Source organism: Opisthorchis viverrini (assembly GCF_000715545.1).
Source record: "Opisthorchis viverrini unplaced genomic scaffold opera_v5_93, whole genome shotgun sequence".
NCBI lineage: Eukaryota > Metazoa > Platyhelminthes > Trematoda > Opisthorchiida > Opisthorchiidae > Opisthorchis > Opisthorchis viverrini.
The window spans coordinates 960456-983239 of NW_008751750.1; the positions used below are offsets into that span (position 1 = coordinate 960456).

The window sequence follows — 22784 nt, forward strand, 5'->3', positions numbered from 1 at the left end:
TAATGTAGAACCGAGTTTCTCCCTCAAAAAAGCCATTACTTTAAATGGGTCTGGATGATCAAAGTGAGTTCCGGATTCGGTGGTGAATCGCCTTACTTTTGCCGACGTTGTCACCATGTTCAGGGGATTTTTAGGTGTTTGCTTCCATGATTAGGTGAATTCACTACGCTGGGATTGCATTACTTCGACATCCTTTACACTGGCGTATAGCGGTTTGTATGCACGCAACTCGCACTAGCATATCTCTATAAGCATACGGACATGCCACGCTGGATACCATGGCTTTTCCAGATACATATGACGGTTTGTAAGCTCCCACATTTCATCCCGGTACTCTCGGACGGCCCTCCGGCTAACTCACTTCCCCATTTTTCTCCATTTTGAGCTGACCAGTTTCTGGTCCACACGTTTCGGTAGACTTTGTGCATTCAGTTCTTAATGTGTAACACACTTATGACCTGATTATCGCATAGGACATTCTTGGACATTCTTAGAGCAAGACTGCACAACTGTTGGTGATGTTCGCGTCCCAAAGATACTCTACCAGTGCCCCGCTCAGTTTCAACACATTCCTTGAGCCTAGGCCTTAGAGCAATATTTTTGGCACAGATGTGACCACAGTTTGCACCTGTGTGCACCGTTTATGCGCCGAAAGTGTCACAGCTGGAAGGCTATTTTTAACCCCTGACGCTCGTTCGAACACACCATGTTTCCGAAGAATCGATGACACTGCACCGTACATTGGCTGATCGTACCTGACCGTCTTTGTATTCAACCATCTATCCATAATTTGCTGATACAAAGCCGTCTCTTGCCTTTTGGTGTCATGTTGAAGCACCGAGAAAGGTTCAGCGTTGAGCTGCATCACAACTCTGCAAGCACATTTATAGCCATTGCTGTTCCGATCCACCATGATTATCAAGACTGGCTTCATATGTAACTGCAAAGCTTCTCGTAAGGCCACGGGCCTTATTTGCAATAGTTAACTTTACCTGTTCCTGTCGCTCTGGATTTGGGCCACAAATCGCTTTCCACGGCATCGTATTTAGTACTCTATTCCTCCTTTTGTCCCTGGGAATTCTATCACCACGCTTTACGGCACCAAGTGGGTCGTAGTTTCGAATTAGGTCGCCGTCAAACGTTGCTCCGTGGCTGTGCCTTGGTGGTTCAATTCATTCGGTTTTCTGACCACGTCGGTGCGACGGCGTCAATGGATTTCCACGTGCGCTTACGCATGCCTTGGTTTGTTCCGCACTGCGCGAGTCGTGCGAACAGATTTTGTTTGTGGCTGGGCTGGTTTGTGTGTAGCTTTGTGTGTGTGTGTGTGTGTGTACTTGCATGTGCGCGTTCGATCCCTCGATGCCGCATCAGAAGCACATCGCACCTGGTGGCGCCAGCGAAACGTCCATGTGGCGTCAGCCCAGTGTGTGCGTGTGCCCACGAGTGCAATGGCTGGCTGTGTATGTCGGAAAAAGTGCATGTTAGTAGTTTACAGTGAGATGCCAGCTCAAAACCGGCTCAGCAGTAGTAATCTTGGTGAAATTTGTCAGCACAATTGCCGCCAGAAATCCCAATCTGCTGGTCTCTTATTGACTATTTCATTCACAGATGGTTGTAATCATCCCGTTGTTTATTAGCAATCGCACGTGCGTGTCTGTGTGTGCAGAACGGGGTCTGGGTTCTGCCAAGTCTTTCAATTGTGTTATACTGTATCCAAATCAAGCGTCGATTTGCTCGTTTTTTCTGGGTTTACTCGAATTATTTTTCCCAAGAAACCGGTTTACAAATTAACAAATTGGCTAACGCTCTTGATCACCGCACTCTGTACCGACTCTCACAATCATACCATCTTGGACGCTGAGCACTATTTGGAGAGTGGATTGACTTTGAGCAGGTAACGGAGTAACAGCGGAAAATATATAGGGTACGCTTAGTTAAAACGAAACGGTCGCATGCAGTTTTCTATCCGCTGGTGTTATTTGTTCTGGTCGATTCGATTGCACGTTTTAAGGTATGCTTTTCGCGATAATTTGGATAATGTTGGCAGGCAATTGGTAGAATGCAGTCAAATTTTGTACATCACCTTGCGTGTCCTTTAGTTGAATCTGGTATAACTTGGAGCTACCGAACACATCGCAATACTTCATTTGCATTCAGGAAGGTAGTAATGGTAGAGTAGTACCTATCACGTGTCACGGATCCGAATGAAAGACGCGACAAGGCTGTGTTAGCCACTGATTTGAATAAGGCCACCGTCGGTCTAAGTGAGATGAGCCGATAGCTCCATGTCCTATCGGCTCTCGCGGGGGTCCGTCCACCGGGTCATCATACGCGATGCGTACACCACAGGTAATGAACAAAACTAGGCCACCGCTGTCCCTTCCATCCTTCTGGATTATCCATTCTCAACGCTCTCGCTGTCCCGTTTAATGACCACTCGTCTGTAGATTTAAGCCGTAGACGTGTCAGTCTTGAATTTAGATAAGTGACTACTAGCGCCATGTTGCTCAACTTTACCAGTTGGCACCCGATCTTCGGACTTCGTTTATTTTTTCATCTCAAAAAATGTACACACTGAAGTAGATCGACCAACCAGTCGCTCTCTTATAAAAAATTCACATCCACGTTATTCTGGCCTAGACTTGGTGCAGTTATTCTCGGGAGTCCACACCAGTAAATATTTGCTGCTTTCCGAAACTGGAATACAAGTACTGTAGCAGAAATTACGGCAGCTCCATTATCTAGACACTACCGCCAATGAAATCCGGGTGGTTACGCATGTTCATTCGAGTCACGCGGGCGGCACTCTACTGTAAAAGGAAGAAGTCCTTCGCTGCGGAGTTGTCTATAGGAGAAACACCAACTGAACAGTTGGTGAACTGAACAGAACCAACATTGACTGTTACTCAAATGCAAGGAAATGCTACAAAGTTACTCCACAAATTCCGCAATAGATCTCACTTTTCAAGAGACGCGAAGCGGGTTTACGAAAAAACACTACTCGCATGCCCCATCAGTAGTATCCACCGTGTCTCCGTACTAACAAACAATCTTGGTGCCAAATTTAGCACCTATCTATTAACATCCGGTAGTGAGTCTCTGTTCTTGACTATCGATCTACCCGGACCTCAATGACTCAGCTCGTCTTCTCATTCGATATAAATTAATTTTCCCAGGAGAAACCTGAGAAACAAACTCTTGATTAATTTTTGATCTTTCCTGAGGGTGATTGTGACCGGAATTCGCTTGAAAGCCTGACACATGATCCGTGCTCATGAGTCGTGTCCGCATCGTCTTCGTATCCAATAAACACTTCCGTGGAGTTGTGAGGACACATAACCTAAGATGATACCGGTGCTCTACAGGCCAGCCAATAGTGATGCAGATTTGAAAACCATCTTGCAGTCGATTAATTAGACCTTTCACCGAACGCAAAATCCGTTTTTGATTAATTCATCTTCGACACTTGTTTAGGCAATACTGCAATCAAAGATTGACCGACCCTGGTGCTGCCGAGCTAATCAGATGGTTGACGAGTCAGGAGCCCGTATAACTAAACATTCAATGAAGTATGCAAGGAACGGCACACGGTACTGTCTGTGATCCAGTAAATGCCCATTTTCGAGAAATACACTAATTTGGTTTTCACGAGATACTCAATTGAGTTTCTCGTGTATTTCTCGAAAACAGTCCAATTTGGATTCAAGTAGAACATGAGGTTGACAGGAACTCGGGGACTGCGCCTACCAGATGAGCCCTTAGAAGGGCGAAACCGGTCATGGGCTGTCGAAGAGTTTCCGGCAACCTTGTGAGTAGTTTAGTTTATGAAAATACCCGTTTTCTTATATTAATAAGCTGGGATTTCTCTGGAGCGAATTGAGTCTTTTCTTGATCGATTTCCGGAACACAGCAGTCACACCTAGAGATGGACAACTTTAGTTGCGGTTACTTTACTTCTCGTAATCATAACCTATTTGAACATGTGACAGTGAATACACTAGGTTTTGGACATCGATGCATCCTTTCTGTTCTGGGGTCTGCGCGTTTCTCTCCAGCGTGGCAAGTGGCAATTTGGTTGCACCCTACTCAGTGCATACTGCAAATGAAACAACCCGTTTCCACTAATTTTGACAAACAGTTAGTGTCCCTGCGTGTCTGTACACATTTATGTGAAGCTGAATCTGGAATAACACTTCGCCTCGGTCACATTTATGCTAATGTGTGGCGATTTGTGGTCGAGCTGTTAAACGATGCTTTGTTTTGTTTGTTGACCATGATGACAGTGTTGTTGTTGTTGTTGTTGTTGTTGTTGTTGTTGTTGTTGTTGTTGTTGTTGTTGTTGTTGTTGTTGTTGTTGTTGTTGTTGTTGTTGTTGTTGTTGTTGATGTCATTTAGTACTGTGGTGCTGATGAACAAACCATCTGAGACTCTTCCGTATGCGTGTGTTTACAATGCTGAAACTGTTGGCCGTGTGACAGACGAGCACATATTTCCGTAGATTATTACGCCAGTCACACCTGAAAATGGTCTTCACCGTTCGAAGTGCATGGCTTATAAACCGGTTTTTTTTATTTTCGCCCCGAACGAAAACCATTACTCTGCCAGATTGGTAATCACCAAATTTATAGCAACCATCTGGTACGTGGTTACTTCGGGCTTCCATGGGTAGGCTGTACTTAGTTTGCAGACGCGTAATATAAAATTTTCACGTTTTCCATCAATATTAGAACTTTGTGATACCTAGTTGAGGATGGCCTTTTTGATGTATGAGAACTAGAGGACTCCTCCAAAAATAGTGTTTATAAGTCCACTGGGTGATGACGAAAATGGATTTTGCTTTTTCGTATTGATACCTGTTGATATCGGTGATTGTACTAGTGATTTACTGGGTGAATGTACTCAATTCATGGGCCTCAATAAGAATAAAATGTGTTGTGGGCTGTCAAAGGGTTCTCTGAGACCTTTTGAGTAGTTTCCTTCAGTAAACTGTATTGCGGTATCTTACCAACTGCAACATGAGGCGGCTTTTGTGCAGCACATCCAGTTGAAGAACATCACATACGAAGGATTCAGCTGGATTTTAAAATTTGTATGCAAATAAGCGTATTTCCCGGATTTTGTGCAGTTTGGGCCCAAGTAGAACGTAAGGTGAAGGAAACTCAGGGACTGCGCCTACCTGGTGAGCCCCAGCAAGAGCGAAACCGGCCGTTTGTTGTCGAACGTGTCTCAGCAACCTCATGAATAGGTCAGGTACGGTTCATTTCAGCATGCATTGCCGAATGGAGTCCATCAAATTCCAGATAGCTAGCGTCATAACCCTCTGTTGGTGGCTGTGTTTCTGTAACTTAGTTGACAGAAACGGCCCATCCTGCGCACGATTTACTTAAGCCGAACTCTGTTTGAGCACCTCCCAAAAGGGGACTCGTTGTACATGTATTCTGTCTATGTGTATGGCCACGAATCTTGCAAGAGAACTTTTTGTGTAGCTGTGGACCAACTCAATTTACACCTCATGTCTCTTTGCCCCGCGCCAACTGTTGGAGGTAGCTAACCTCAAATTTTCCTGTTGATATGCAGCCTGGTGGGACTTGTTTGAAGGCGTTTATCAGGGTACTCGCGAAAGCAAAGACTGACCGAAACGTGTAGAACTACTAACGTTTGTATACATTTGTTCCTTTTGGAGCCTCTGGTCACTTTAACTCTTTTCTGACACTGGTGTCAAATGCCTATTTGATTGAGACATCACACAACTTCCAAGCGACTTCTACGCTTCGTTCGCTTTGTTAAAATTTTACTTGTCAGTCATCTATTTGCTAGCGTTCCCATACAGGATAGGAAATGACGGTTGTGCATTTAGCCTTGTGGATATCTGACAGTGTACCCAGACCTAAATATTCCACACAAACACGGCAAAATGAGGGAGCAACAGTAAACTCCGAGTGTGGACAAGTAGGCTTTTCAGTTCGGTCAACCGGGACTTGTCAGGCAATGGCAGCTGTTGCTCGCTTCGTTTCAGGCTGAGTGAGAAATCCAGCTGTTTATCTGATTGTATACGTATGCGGATACGAGCGCATGTGTGTCGGGCCAGCATCGGCACAGGCACGTGACAATGCCTGAAGCCATTTCCTACTTAGGCGCCGTTATTTCCTAGATTGTGTACGCCAGCATGCTACTTGACTCCACTCGCTGTTTTGTTATCCGCTTGTAGAAGTAAAAGGATTGTGAATGAATAGAAAGCACTCGGCTGTGCTCGTAAATGAATGCAAAAACTGGTATTGTTATTAATCCGATTGTCATCAGATTAGGCACAGCTAAGCTAATTGCTATCCGCGCAGACGGCGTCGTTCTTGTCTGGCTCCAGTATTGGTTTGGTGCCACCAACTTCAAATAGTGGTGTTGTTGTGACGGTACACTGACGCCTCGTGGACGCCACTAGGTTATGTGCTTTTACCGCCAACAGTTCATCTTCTTCACTCACTCGCTAAGTCGGTCCGGAGCCATCCGCATTGAAGTCTGCATTTTGTGGGCGCCTGGGTGCGCACGTGTCCTGATTTGGAAGCATCAGCTGTCTGTTTGGGGCGAATGACGATTAACAGCCGCTTTTTTTGGTTGGTCATTTCTTCGCTGGCTTATTTTTGGCCTGGCTCCACCCAACTGTGTTTGCCAGTTTTGAATGACCTGCTTCTGTTTACCTGCATACCTTTTGCCCACGCTCCGGAACACTACACGGGCTTCATTTGGTTTGATGTTTTGACAACGGTTCCTTTGGTCTGTACGTTTATATTTGCGCATATGTGTGGTGTTTCCCCTTACATTTCCGCCACCCCGTTTCGCTCTGCTTATCCTCTGTACACTGTATGGGTACACAACTCGTTTTGGATTTTGCTGAGCATTATAATCCAGGTACAAATGCTTAGTTCCAGATTTGTTTCCTGTGTGTGTTAACTTGCTTGGCGCCAGTCGCTTGACAGCATGCCTGAAAAAACGCGACCGACTGACTGACTGTTGCTGACTGACGTAGGGTGCAACCCAGTCGGATTTTTCAACAATGTTGCGCTTCACAAAACTGACCACAACAGTTGACCTTACCGATAGTTTTATGTAGTAGCTAAACCGATACATAGCTTGTCTCTTTCTGACGTCATGGTTTCGACATAAACTTGATCCTCTGTTCCTGGCTCTCGAAGACTGTTCCGACGGTCTGACGATTTTTTGTCACATCAAAATTGGAGAACCTTGAAATTAGGGAAATTATCCACCCTTGGTTAGTTCCTGCAGGTTTTTTCTTTGCGAGTCGACTACCGTACTAGTTTCTCCATTCGGTAAGGTTTTAGGTGAACTGAGGGAACATTTGATTAGATCTACCGTTAAAAACCAAACTCAAATTGCTTACGCTGTTCCTTGCTTCTCATCTTTGATTAACATTCACTAAATATTTACGTAGCACTTCTGGCACTTTCCTGGCATTTCTGTTTTGAAGACGCAAATTACGCGTCAGTTTGTTCAGAACGCGACAGAATAAAATGACTATCAGCATAATTATTTAACAATAGTTCTTCTCTGATCTTGCCTGACCTAGTCTTTCCCAAAATTACACATCACACTCATGCTAAGTTTCCTGTTTCGTTTTCTCAAGAAACTTTGTTGCTGAATCTGCAGCAGCACACGTAATTGAAGTCGCAGAAGGTTCCCCACGAGCTCAAGATAAAGGCAGTTGAGCATTTTGTGACTACTAGTGGAACCAGTTCAGATAGAGGGGCCAGAATCGGCTGAGGGAACAAGGTGTTCTATTTGAAGCTACATCGTTTCCGTTACCAAATATAAACGAATATAAACTGTACACCGAAATGTTCTGTGATTACTGGGTGAGTACATTTAATTTAACCATTCTTCAGCTGTGGTGTTCGAAAGAACCTACGTGTCAATCTTTTATTCCATATATCGTCTCGAGTTTTCAGACAACTCATAAGATGTAGAATTTGCCAGACCATTTTAATGTAATTGGCCTGGTCACTTTCAGTGAGCCTATCGAACTCATCTCATGGGAAAGCAATTATATTCCCTATTGTTTTGATCAGTGTACCACGGGGCATATTTGTGTCGATTTCCCACCCAAAAGCCCTAAAATATTGCGCATATCCCTGCGGTCGCTTCTATCACCGGTACTAAATATAAAGCAATATAGTATAGTATAATATGATATAAAATAAAAAAATAATCATAGTATAATTATACCATATATAATATACAAGATGTATACATATATACATGTACCTATATATACATACATATATACATATATAATTATACCATAATATAACTATAATATGACGTAATATAATCATGATGTGATATAATTATTCTATGACGATATGATGTAATCTAGTGTAACATATTTGTTATATCATATATCATGCGTGATATTGTACTGCACTGCGTCACACTATATTTTTATATTGTGTCGCAATATTTTATGTTACATTTTATATTAAATATTTATATCATACTATATATTATGTATGACATTATGAATATAATGATTATCATACGATGTTATATTATATAAAATGGTAACATCAACTTTTTGTAAATGCGTTATTATCTGCAGAATGTTTGTGCTGTGCCTTCAAGTTTAATGGTTTTTCCGCTTAATAAGGGTCGAATCTTCTGCAAAATCAATTTTTAATGCCTCTTGGAGCTATTTCGGTTTATTTTCTCCCAGGAAACACACGGTGTCGAGAAAACACCTATGTTGTGTCACCTCAAATAATCTCTCTTCAAAGTTAGTTTTGTCCGCTCTGGAGGGACCATCTGACGCTACCGACTTAAACGACCTCGTTTGAGAACTGTTCTCTGCTCTGGATGTCACAAGAATACGAAAGCGTAGATGAAAGTTTTGGGTACTATGGATATAGCCCACCTTTCAGGATGAGCTCCGCGTGATATTCCCTGCGCTTGGCTAGGAATGCTTCAAGATATAACTGCCAATCAATATCGATGGCGCCCTTATTGTTAGTTCCTAACCAGGGTGCTTGAATGAGTGTAAGGACCTTGAAATACTTATAATGGACTGGGCCCCCTTATCTCTTCCTCGACCTTCTACACAGATGTTTGCTCTGTCGGTGATGAATCCTTATAGTGATAGATTTACCCCTGAAGGGAATTTGACAAATTGCAGGATGTCGCATCCAAAAAATCGTTCAGCTGTTGCACCGTGCACAGGTGTCGTGCAACTCGAAGGAAACATATGGGTTGAGATACTTCCAGTTTGCCCACTCAACCCCCCACTGATGATGTCGGCAATCCAACTGCCATGGTCGGCGAACGGACCAACCAAACACGCAAGTTGTGTTTTCCAGCATTGACGATTCCACCGGAAGTCAACGAAACGCCCTTGTTGATAAATCAACCATTTAGACATTCGTCAACTTTACTATCTCTTGTTTCTATCCCGCTTCTGCTGAAGACTAACATTTTTGGAATAAGGAAGAGGCAAAGGACAAAAGCTGTTGAAGCAGTTTTCCGTTAGTGGAGTCCAATAAAGATCTGCGAGTAGCTCCGTGAAAACAACTTGAGAGAAATGTGTCAAATGGTCCCTACTATAGCGTAATCATACTTGAGTTCTGTGTAAAGAGCTGATTAGTTTTACTGGAGGTCCTTTAAATGAGGGCCGCAAGATGGTTTCACTAACTTCAGCATTTTGTTACATTATTACCAAAACTAGGAGTTAAGGTTTCCTTGGTGGAACATATATTATTCTTCCAGAGAGGGACTTCTAACTATGGACAGTAGGGCCGTTTCCCTAAGGCAGCCAGCGGTCTGCATATCTCTACACCCCAAAGCACAAATGGGCTGCTACACAAATAATATACCAGCTCGATTGGTGAGGAAACGTCCGCACTCAACTGTATACCTTCGTAAATTTCTTCATTGTGTGAATTTCACAGATCGTTTGCAGTTGAGATTTTTTTAGTGCTCTGGGGTCATAGTATTAGCTTAAGCCCATGATTTTGTCCTGGATTCTGTGTGCCTTATCAGAACAAATGTGGGTGCGTCTGGCTGCCTGAACATAGATTCATTTTCAGACTAATTTCTGGGCTTTGTGGTTTTGGTCCGACTACTTACAATGGTATTCATCGTTTACCAAAAATTGCCGATACAGCACCCCTGTTCACAGAGAAATGCCCACTCTGAGGCGACACTTTTCGCCGCACCGAAGTACCCCGATGGTAACCCTCTTTAAAAGAGCAATCCTGCAAGTTTTGAACAGAGGGCTTTCTCTGGTACCGCCGCAGATTGGCTTACTCCTCAGTAGGAAAACCCAAACTGGAAATGCTATACACTGTTGACTTGACTTCACTTATCGTTCGGTTCTCATGCTAAACGCTCGGTTTCATACAGACCACTGATAAATTGTCGGGCATTTGAAGTGGCCCTTCCATACTTATTGGGCCATAGGTTGGCGTTAGAACATGTCGCAGTTGGAACACAGACTACAACGTGGGGTGGAGCTAAGCACAAAAGCTCGATGTCCATAAGCTTCAAAACAATTGCCACCGTTTTTTTCATATCAGGATGTATATCTCTGGTTAATTATCCCATTTCTATTTTTATTTAATTTAAGTGGTAAGCTTATAGTCCATTGTTTCAGAGCCGTATAGATTCACCACCCACTAGAAAGCTGCATACAGAGGTACGCATATCTGATGCCTCCACTTCTGATAAGGTGAAACATCGTTACGCATCACGAAAGCGGTTCGATACTCTTGCATACAACTGAATTCTCGGCAATTTGGTGCAGAAAATGCGAAATACGATCGTTACTTGTCACAGTCGCACCAGCGGACCCCCTTTGTTCAGTTATCTTCCGCAAGTATACTACTAAGCCAATATGACGGTACTCACCTTTTGCATTATGGTCAGGATTTTGAGCTAATGGCTTTCGTTGAGGGTCGCAATCGGCTTTCTATCTAGATGTGGGTGCCTGAACAATATCCCATCCCGCATACAAGGGAAAATACTGTTTTGCCGTCGAGCCTGGAAAACAGATCAACTGATATCTGATCAACAGCCAGTTAACTCAGTCGAACTACCAATATGTCAGAAATTCATGTATTCCCGTTTTCAATTTTGACTGAGTTGGTCAAGGTTTTCTGTTCTTTTTGGGACTGAAGTACCAGCTTTCAGGAGTATTTAGCGCACTTGTACTACCAGGTTTGCAACGCTCCGATTGGAAATGTGTTGTTCAGACCTATCCTTCATAGACAAGAATCTCTGAAGGCATAACTCCTCTTGGACAATGTAATGTTTTATCTGCGATTGCGACTTGTCAGTCCACAACGTTGGGAATAATTGCAAATACGGTGGAGCCTCTTTGTATGCTGAGACTTTCTGCAGCAATACAACTGTTTCTTACCTCATTGTATTACTTAATTGTGGAATCCAAACGGAGACAAGAATGAAATCCGTGTGCTCCAGTCACTAAGGTTATTCTTGAATTCTGAAAACATAAACTATCATTAAGTTGTTTTCATAAAGACAGCTACACACAAGGTTGCTGAAAACTCTTCGACAGCCCACCACCGGTTTCGCCGTTCTTGGGTCACATCAGGTAGGCGCTGTCCCCGAGTTTGCGCCAACCTTATTGTTGGTTTTCCGGGAAAAATGCTTGCAATACCAAATTTACCAGGCGTACATTTCGGCCCAACAAATTACTAATAGTTGCGCTTTTCTGGGTTTTCTGACAAATCTCTTCGCTTACACGAATCATCTTTCTCTAGTCGCTTAATTTCACATTACATTGTTCCTGATGTATTTATTGTCCTTAACCCCATGTCACGCGTGGCAGTAACATCATACGTGTCCCAGTTCCTACGACCAATCCTTCAATGGTGTGCAGAACTTCGAGTTCTTAAAACGGAGATAGCACTTATATATCTGAGCTACCTTTAAAATCACCCTGCTCTGTTGTAGTAATTCAACCTTGTGGTGACCAACGAACTGTTGATAACTTATCGATTCTTGACTGGTTTTGGATGGGTGAAACTCGATTCATTTCACTTTGTGCAGAGAATGAAGAGAGTTCGAGGCTACGATTCCAACTCGTACGAGATATAATCAAGTGCGCATGTGAGAAAGAGGTTTGGAGAATGGTACTTTTCAGGTTCATGAACTTAAAACTGGGGAAATACCTGTATTGGCATGACCATGTAGGTGTTCCCTAAACAATACGTCTTAGAAATTCATCAAGCTTACGTGCAATGAACATGTCCAAATGTGCGAGGTTGCTGTCAGCTTCTTGTTCGTAGGTTACGCTTAAATTCGGCTAAATGTTTTTTTGAGGTTGAGTAAACCCCATGACCAAAGAATTATCCATGATTGTGACAAGTGTGTCGTTGACATAGCGCATATGGTAGGTCAGTCTCGATAAAAGATAGGTCATCGTCAGTGCTAGCACAGAAAAATTCATTCAAATCCCACTCATACCCTAGTTGAGCTACATCTTGAAAACTTGTTGAATCAGTTGTCTGAACTGTACCTAATCACCATTGGAAATTGCAACTTGTTCAAGGCCCAAAACATCGATATTTCTCTTGTATTCATTCCATTCCATTTACTGGTGCATGCGCAATAATCGGACAGTGTATCCTTGCACTATGAGAGCTAAAACTAGGCGTTTTTCTCATTTTAAAACATGACAGAGTTTCCGGTGTAATGATAATGAACAAGCAAGTCCATATTGATAAGGTGCTTTCAGTTATAAATGGTAACCGAATGCTCCATGCGCTGGACAAAGAATAGCCAATCACCTATTTTGTAGATGGAGTATATTTCTGCCTTGACTGACTGCTTAAACATGTGCTGATCAATGAGCTATTCGACAGTAGCACTTTATCGACTCCTGAGAGCGCACAAAGGCCAGGTACCTGTTGGACAGATTTTTTGCTATATCTGACTCTCCATAACACAGACTGTCCCGAGGGTTAGTAAATATCTCGAGACATCGCGAATCCACCAAATTCAGCCGAAGATCCGGGCACAATTTCCTCCGATACAAATATATGTGCTCTATAGATGCTCAGTCTTTGTTTATCAACGCTCCACTTCATAAAGTGATCGACTTTATACATGAACTCATTAGCATAGCCAATCTGTGCATTGTATTTCCAACTGAGGTCCTTGAAGTCCTAATTCCTTCATTCACTGAGCATTTCAGCATCAAATTTCAAAATTCCCTTTGTGGGTAGATTAATTGGGTGGTTATGGGCAGTCCATTAAGCCCAGCTATTCATGTTCATGATCTGAAGATACTTGACGGTGGTATGTTGACGACTCACAGACCATTATCACGGAGAAGGCGTTAACCATGCAGTTTATTAAGTTTCTCACTGACATTCAGCCAAATCTCACCGCAACTCAAGAATAGGAAGCTGACAACATTCTGTCAAATTAGGCGGTACTAATTACGCATAGGCTAGTTTAAAAAAAACCTGTATAAGGTCAGTGCACGTGGTTTTCCAGTTTCAACCACCCAACATTGTCTAAGCTTTGTTCTCACGTGCGCACTGTATTCGCACACAAAATTGTATACTGGATAAACCAGAACACATCACAAACATGTTGGCGAGTAACAGATAACCTTGGAAATTCATTAAAGGACACGGCGAACAGAGAACAGTGCATTCTAGCAACGCCACATGTCCAGTAATTCAGTCTTTGTATCAATCTCCTCCAAAGGAAAAATGCAGTCGCCAAACGCTGAAAATAATGTAAATAAAACGCTGCAGATGCCTGGTTTCTCAGTCACATCCAATTTTTACCGCTGTCTTCATTAAAAGGGGGACAGACTTATTGACGTCAAATCTCAATTTGTACCTGCAGAGCATGTTGTATAGGCATAATTGATAGGTGCTCAAACGAAAAGGCACAACCCCTTCTGACTCCAAAGTCAGGCCACAATCAATACTCCGACACATTTGCCTGAGCATCAGCCACCACACTCATCGCTTGGCAGGCATCTTTTGTCCATAGGCCATCGAAGCGATTTCATCCCAGCATTGATTACTCCAACTCACCGACCGGAACTAACGTGTTCCAAATTTCACCGGGGACATGATAATCCATCGATTGATATGTTCCTTGTGCGTCCAAAGAAAACTCGGTATAACACTCAGGCTACCGTCAGCTTAACTATCATATCAATACTACTCCCTCCCTATAGAGATACTGTACGGAAATCTGTCTCTTCCGTCTACTGATAAGTCCTTACGGATGATGCAGGACCAAATATGTCTGCCGGTTTCCGTCTTTTGACTGTTGTGTTCACGGATATGGGCATTCAAATTGGGATCAGTATACATTTTTGAAAAGTGGTCACTTTGATAAACTGTCAGTTTGGAATCATTTTAACAGCCTGGTTCACTACGTTTCAGCGTGCTCATCGTCCTGGTAGCAATTTGCATTTGATCTGTTCGTCAGTGTCATTTCCCTTTTACTGTTCCAGTCGTCTTCCAGTATGCCGCGCAACCACACGGTCTAACGAATCCTGTCGTCTCTGTATCAATCCACATCATTGGAGCCGTGTGCTATATCCAATCGACCCTCTTTCTTCATCCGAGACAACAGAATTCGATGAGCGAATTGCTGGGGAACCAGGTAGGGTGAATTCCGAAAGTAAATATGGCTTATCCGAGTTTTTCCTCTATGCTATTTATTTTCCCACTTTCGTTCACAGATTGAAACGAATTGTCATTCATTTGTACTTTTTCTTTTCCGAAAATTTCCTGTCTCAGTAGCGGTTCGTTCAGTTGACTCTTGGTCTATGTAAACCTTTCACCTTTGATTTTGGTTACCAGGGTTGTGGCGGACTGGGTCTATTGTAACCAACTCTTACGAGAGCCTGAATTAACTGCAAGCATCCAGACAACTGATACCATTATCTTCAGGTTAGCACATGTCGTTCACTGAAGAATACGTTTATCCGTTTGTGCTCCGGTTTCTCAAAATGCATGCACTTCCGGCTCTCATCTCCTCCCAGTTATCATCCATTTTTGGTCTGCCGCTAGGCAGGTTTACTCAGATATAATCAAATCCGTCTGGCTCATAATGTCGATCCCTTTCTTCGCATCGCATTTTACGGGTGATATGTTGTTGTGTGGCGTCAGCCTAATAACAACGGTTTGTACGCGTCTGCAACACACACACATATATGTATGTATATACACAAGCGCATACGAAGGTGCACACATCAGCTCCCAGGTAAACAGCCGTTCAGTGGTGCTACACATAAGGGCGTCATACACGTCGCGTCATGGTCTGTACGAGACCGTAACCATGATGGCATACGGCGCCAGGCTGTAAAAGCTTCGGGCGCCAGCAAAATCTTTTGGCGCTAGTGGTGGCGCGCACGTCATTCCACCTACGCTCAATAGTTGTTGTTCTTGTTACCGTCGGCAGTGCTACATTTCAGGTAGTCGATGTGCATAGACATACTGATTTGTGCGCATCTGCTCTTTCTGGTGCCAGATGGCCGATCCCGGAGCCTCTCACCCCCGGCTCCAATCAGATCTGGCGCGCACCAGGCGCCCGCACCAGATTTTGTCGACGCAGTTTGTGACAAGCGGACGCTAGCATATGTTCAACTTCATTCACTCAATCGCTCATCTGTGTCTACTTCCCATCACTCGTTGTCGTTTGTTGGACTGACAGCAATGTAGTTAATGGGATTTGCTGCGCTTATGTACAGGTGTGTGTGCGCGCACATGGCAGCCGTGACGCCATACCATGTCTTTCAGAGATGATCTTCATACTCTGGCGACAGGCAGTACCAGCCCAGTTACCTGCAGTAGTCATGGGTGCGAAAGCATACGACGACTGAAACGTTCGTATTTACACACGCTTTAACAGTTCCCACTCCTCCCTACACTCCGTCACTGTGGCGTTTACGTATTAAGTTTGTTGGTAAATCTGAACCGGAACGCATGCATATTTACCCAGGCTAATTGTGGGATTTGACCATAATACTGCCATTTTTAGAACCTCTTTTAAGTGTGGCGGGTTTCTTCAAAACTTCCAAAGTCGATGTCAGTATTACGCAACTTGTAGCACATCCGAAAAGGAAACGGCTACGCAGAAGTCTCTGCGGCTGGATGTGCCGTCGAGCGCAAGCATCGCTGGTTGGCCGGATTCTCATCCGTATTGACCTCTTTAGACGAAATTTTTGGAAGAATCTGGAACAAAGGTGGTTTTGGCTCTCAGACAGTGTCTCAACGGTCTGTAGCCCTGAATCCACCAAAGGTATTTTCTGTGAAGCACTAACTGCTCTTACAACGGCGTTAGATCTCAGGTATCGTTATGGCTGCAGGTGATATGGACGGACGTGTAGTAAGTTGATTCGGAACCCGTAATACTCAATAAGGTGGTCACCTTGAATATCGAAAACCCCTCCCAGTTTCTTCCCGCTGACCAGATTTCCAATGCTGATTATCATTGGAACAATACCCTTAGAGCCATTCGTGACCCTGGGACTTCTCTCTGCTATAAAACTCAGCCAGCTTTTTTCAAACATTTAATCTCTTTTAAGACTATCTTTGCTGGAGACCCGAAGACAGGTTTCCTCCGTTCGCAACCACGGTCCATCTGGCTCCCCTCCACACTTCTACCACGTAATGGAAGCTTGGTACCTTCAGGAAATCCAAGTTGCCGGTAAAGTGAAAAATTATGAGAAAGTCTGCAGATTGCTTTCTGAGCAGGTCCTCGAATTTTCTAGCCACGGTGATCTTGAAGACCATAGTGGCTCTCTGGCACTCAGCAACGAAGATTTGGACTGTTTGGTATAATGTATTAGCAACAGTCCCGTTGCCCTCTGCTAATTTCCTTCCTGCAACAGAAACCTGGGGTTTGGGCAATGAAACTCTAGCCTCAAAAGTAACTGAGTATATTTCTTCAGCCCCGCCTGTCCTTCTTACGTTCTGCTAGGAGCCGGGGCTGGATCCTTCAGTGTGTGTCTCACTTGTTTGCAGCTGATATTTCTCCCTGTAAATGAAGCCTCTACTGGAAAACTGAGAAACACTGTGTATCTGTTTCATCCTTATTCGGAATCATCAGCAGTGCCAATCTCATGAAACAACATGGGGTTTCGAACTCTCGATCTTCCGGTCACTAGTTTGGACGCTTAACTCTCTGGTCGCGAGCGGCTGATGTTTGACCTCCGGTTTAGCTGCATTGGACAAGCTTTTTAGTTCTAGAGGTTATTTGGAATTATGTGACTGAATTTGGTCTGTATGATCACGGAGCACAGAAAGCGAGGCGTACTGTGCTTCCGCACTTTAATGGGCTTCATTTGCTCATATAGGAAGATCTAATGCTTCAACTGTGATGTTTTGTCAGCCAAGTGTAGACGAGCAGCACACCCTGGCATATAATCACACAGGGAACACCACATAGGCCAAAGAATGACCGGTCGTCTGTCATATCACAAGGCTGTACCTTGGAGGCGATTGTGGTGGCAGAGCTCAGAAAAACACTACAGAAAGGCAGATGTGAGTTGCAATAAATAAAGGGATAGAGGACACTTGACTATGCTTTGTATCACCCAGAGTCTTCATATCTGAGTGCGATATTTCCAACGCGTATTCGGTTGAATCTTCGGCGTTTGTACTCCACAATACTGCGGGGGTCTTCCAGAGACTAGTCAAAAATAATTACTTTAAAAATATACCTATTGTGGGAGAGGTTGCAACCCGATGCTCATCTCTGATTAAAAATTTGTGGATGCCGTCCCATTATACATGAGGATGGGTACAGTTCACCTCCGTACAGCTGGTGGTGACAAACATTTGCTGTTATTATTACTGCGAGATCGATACAACCCACTCCTTCTTCAAGTCAAGTCAGCAATATCTACATGCATCCCGGGAAGTGATTTATCAGCGTTCAAGTCCATAACGGGTATACAGAAGTGAGCATGTAATCGGTAAGTTAGTAGGCATGCAGTTCAGAGGAAGTAACTTGTGATAATGACGCGATGAGTTGGGGTTGACCAACTACCAGGCCGTATGGGAAGTCACAGAATTCCGGCAGCTGGTAGTTTACGTGTTTAAAGACTGATACTTAGACGGCGTGTCTGAAGCCCGCATGGCGTGAGCTAAGAGTGGATGAGGCAAGCGTTGACTGTCCGCTATTATGTATAAGCGCCAAACTGTTTGCTGACCATGCAACTGACTACGACAATCTTGGAGATTCCGGTGCACCTAGAGGTGTGTTTTGGTGACCTTACTGTTAGGCCAGCGAACAGTGAACCCACCGAGGAAGAACATCCTGATTAACAAAATTAGGAATAAGATTTAAAGGAACGGTATCGCTGTCTATCTGAGAGCACAAGAGTTCGCCGGACCTCAGTGAAAACCGTTTAAACGCAAGGCATTTAAATCGTAGCCTAATGAGAGCGGACAAATCCACTTACTATCCACTAGATCACATTTTCAACATAGATTTCTATGATTTCCGTAAGTTGCGTTCAAGGCACAGATGTGCACGCAAATGTTCCATTACGCGTTAGCACTTACTACTGTCATTGATTGGACGCATTACAGATAAAAGGGGACTTAGTCTACAGGTAGTACGCACTCAAACAAAATCCAAAGGTGAGTTGGACGCACTGTACACGTAAGCTGACTGATCATGCGCATCGAGAATTCATATAGTGCCACCGAAGGTACAAGGTGTTGCTGAGTCGAGCGCAGTCGTACTCTCTAGCAGCCGGTCTTACCCATTTTGTGCATTCTTCACTGTGTTTCAACGGTTTGTAAGCAGACAGATTGACATTGATCTGCTAGTTTGTGTGCGTACGTGCGTGTATGCGCACACAGTGGTGGTTGGCGTCAGGATCTGTCAAGTGTCCTGCAGCGGTTCCGTTCTGACCGTCAATAACCAACCGCACGTGCGTAGCATAGAGTTGGTCGTCAGAGCACCGTGACTAAATTTCAGAATGCGCACTCATCCGCGCGCGGTGCGAATTCCGTAACAGTTAGCAAGTAGATATTCTTGTCTCTGCCGCTGTTGCTACATCCCCTATAATGTTTCTTTAAATCAATTCTTCTTTCTACGTTTTTTTTTAAACATGAGGCCCGGGCCTTTGTTTCAGATTTAAAAATGACTGTCCAATCCAAATCTACATCACAGAACGCGGGAAGTTTTATGATCGAGTTGGCTATCAAAATGATCGAGCCGGAGAGTACAACACTTGCACAGTGGTTAATCTTTGGGGTGAAGAAAGAGATAAATGATATTAGTGCTAGCAACCAGCCTCAGTCATTAGGGCGTCTTCTGTTGATCCTTCGAATGAGAACTGGGCTTTCGAAATCCACGTCCATCAGCCAGGTCCAAACTAGTTTAGCTATCAAAGCGCAGTAATGATTGAGTGCCTCGCTCTATCTGAAGCTCGTAGCAGGAAGAAATAGGTTCTCTAGTTCTGGGCACCTCGGGTGCTTGCACCAGGCATGCACTAGATCGCCTTCAATTTTATTCTCTTCTTTATGGAACTTTATCTGGATACATTGACGTGGTTGTGTGATAGTCAGGCATCAGTATTTTAGAAAAACCTGTATTGTTGCCATTAGCGGAATATGTCGGAGGCTTCCCCCCCTTGGCGCTTGCGAATTTTTTTAACTCCAACTTTCATTATCGTCGAGGCCGTGGTGGTACCCTGAGGAGTGGAAGTCCAGGAACAGACGTTCTGATGTTCACTGACTCGCTACCGATCGCCTCCAGGGTGCTGATTTTACAACACACTGATTGAATGATGGTTTCAGTTATTTTAAGAATGGAATTCATATAGAATTTTCAAATTTTCGGTTCACGACGAAACCGTAGGATAGTTCACATCCTTCCCGATAAGTTCAGTTGTAATGTTGAGCAGTACTTTGACCACCAGCTTTCACTAGAGGGTAAACCCGAGAATTTTATGGCATTCTCCTGTGCTGTACTATCAACCGGCTTCTTCACTTTGCCTCGCAGCCTCTCTAACTCACTTCGTCGTAGTTTTACCGAGGATCTCAATGAGTTCTATTTTGTGTGGTTTCTTTATCCACATTTCAGCCCAAGCAGCGATGCATTTTTGCGGTATTCTCATGGTGGTGTCCAGTGGTATCTCGGTTAGATTGGGATCAGAACTGTACGTTGGGTAGACCAGAGCCTTCACGCTAGGCAAAAAAATTTAGTTGTGGGGGAGTTGTAGGATGCACGCTCACATCACTCTCGTCTGAACTGTCGTCCTCTTGTTCTGGTTCAATTATGCTGGTTAGTCCTCACCAAAGTGGAGAAGCACTAGCTCCAAATATATAGCTCATCCTTGGCCTCGCCGGGTTCTAAACTCCGCACCTCTGGCTTGCGAGGCCAGACTGTTACCACTACATAAGCGTACGCTCGACGCATCTGAACTTCCATGTCCGAACAGGTGAACATGTTAACGCTTAAGTGATGTGAGTGGTAAGCCCGACGCCTCGAACGCCGACACAGAACCTCTGTGAGTTTCGTAAGACGATGCTTGATGATTCCTAACAAGGATGAAACAGCTGTACAGTGTTTCTCGGCTTCTCAGCATTGATTGGCTTCGATTACAGGATGACTCAACTATGCCTTATTCCATACTCCCTCAAGCTAGCCAAGCCCTCTATCATCAAACGAAGCAGATTATTGCGTCGCTGGCTACGAATATAGTCTCCCAGTAAAGTCCCACTTTCGGCTTCCACCCATCCCGGACTTCTGGGTCTGCGATGCTTGAGATTCCTAACAAGGATGAAACAGCTGTACAGTGTTTCTCGGCTTCTCAGCATTGATTGGCTTCGATTACAGGATGACTCAACTATGCCTTATTCCATACTCCCTCAAGCTAGCCAAGCCCTCTATCATCAAACGAAGCAGATTATTGCGTCGCTGGCTACGAATATAGTCTCCCAGTAAAGTCCCACTTTCGGCTTCCACCCATCCCGGACTTCTGGGTCTGAGGCAGATGAAAGATTAAATGTCTTGCTTGTCCATTGAACTCTTGATTTAAGTGTTTGAGGTGGATGTCTCAACTAAATCCCCTCGAATCCAACCCGTTCTCCATCACACAAAATAACAGTCGAATAAATTTACAATATTTTTTGCACATGATCTCTGGACGTCCGTAGTCTATGTTAGATTTGAAGCGCTCAACCTATTCTCTATTCCATCCGCTTTGATGTACGTCGTATCTTCGATACACACATGAACGGCTAAAGTTTGACCATACATTTTGATGCACCAGAACGAATTCGGTCTTGTGTTCGCTTTCCTGGTGTCTGGTGATCTTGAATCAGTGGGCCGTGATACCTAGCACCTTGGAGTTGCACTCGGTGGACATTCGCTTCTACGAAGTTCAGTTATCTAATTAAGTTCAACAGTACTGGAAACGAAAACTGGTGCATATCCGCACCGGCGGACGGTGCTTCCGTCTGGACTGATTCACCCGGCCAAAACCATTGGCGTTTTAAGCCCTCCGGATGATGTGAATGTTTAAATCGATCGATCCCTGTGGAATGAGACCTACGCGGTTAATTCGGAGGTAACTGTTGCCACAGATGCAAGTGGCCGCGACTCCTTTAGTTGTGGACCAACCATAACTCTTCCTGTCTAGCCCGAGTTTTCACCGCAAACGCTCGCACCTGGTGGCTAGCAGGTATATATCGATTGTGAAACCAGTTGAGTCGTTTAGCTATTAACTACCGGCTGAAGAATTCTCTAATATGGTATGCAGGTTGATTTCAGCCAAGTTAGTAATAAACGGATACTTCTCCTTCTCAGGTCGGTGGTAGATGTGTCAACATATCCTCTTTTAAGAACGATCATAGCCCAGCAATATCACTTATACCTGGAAGTAATCGAAGATTTCACCGGTAGTTGGAACGTGGATGAGCAATGGCTAATTTTGGAAAGAAGACAATTCAAAACTGTTTGACCCACTTCTGCATGATCAAATACTCTCTGAACATCGTTGAGATCACTCACCCTGATCACAGCTAGAAGATCAAAACCAAGAGGGCAACGAGCATTGCAGTGTACGTTTACCCCTCAAACGCCAGATGGTGATGAATCTAAGTTTGGCAATTATTTTCCCGTCGGAGGATGTTCTCTAAAGAGCGAGTGATTTTATTCAGGGTTTTTTCTCACCTCATGGTAGATCTGTTAGCACAATTATTGGATCTGCTGGAAAAAGTGCTTGAAGTTGCCGTTTGCACTGTCTCCCTGAAACGCGGTCCATATTGAAAGCCTGCCACTTTCCATCTCGTCGCTCAGTCTACAAACAAGTTTTCTGAACCCTGACAAAGTTTATGCGGTGGGCAAAATAGTGTCAGGTACCGCTGTCGTAGCCGTCTATAAGCTTTTCTCGCAAGTACAGACGAAATAGTCAAGGGATTATTTCATCTGTTTTTGCCAACGATTTTCCGACTAAATAGCCACATTTGTGGTGTTGGAGCCCACCCCATTTCATTGCATTTTTCGTGAGTTCTTTATTTTCATGAAGCTTTTGATCTTAGTTCGGTGTTTCCTGAGGGTCAAACAATACGCCATGACAAGTTTAGTCTTATAAACTACCCAACGTGATAAACTTTGTGGATAAAACTGAAGCTCAAGCGTTATAGTACGGCAATCGATCCTTGTTGCCGTGGTCGTTCGCTGTGACGCTGACTACGGAATACGCGCCACCGTCTGAAGTCTGTTAATGAGTCGGGTCAATTAGTATTGACCCGTTGAAGTGGACT

General features: G+C 44.0%; 1 protein-coding gene across 1 annotated transcript in view; it reads left to right on the forward strand.

Moving 5' to 3' along the window:
• The window catches only part of T265_05167 (hypothetical protein), a gene marked incomplete at both ends in the record, with an annotated part of 41046 nt that overhangs the window by 12905 nt on the left and 5357 nt on the right, over positions 1 to 22784 (forward strand). Inside the window, one exon of the mRNA XM_009170099.1 lies at positions 14504 to 14655. Coding sequence (XP_009168363.1) covers positions 14504 to 14655 — 152 coding nt within the window. The remainder of the gene's footprint in view (positions 1 to 14503; positions 14656 to 22784) is intronic.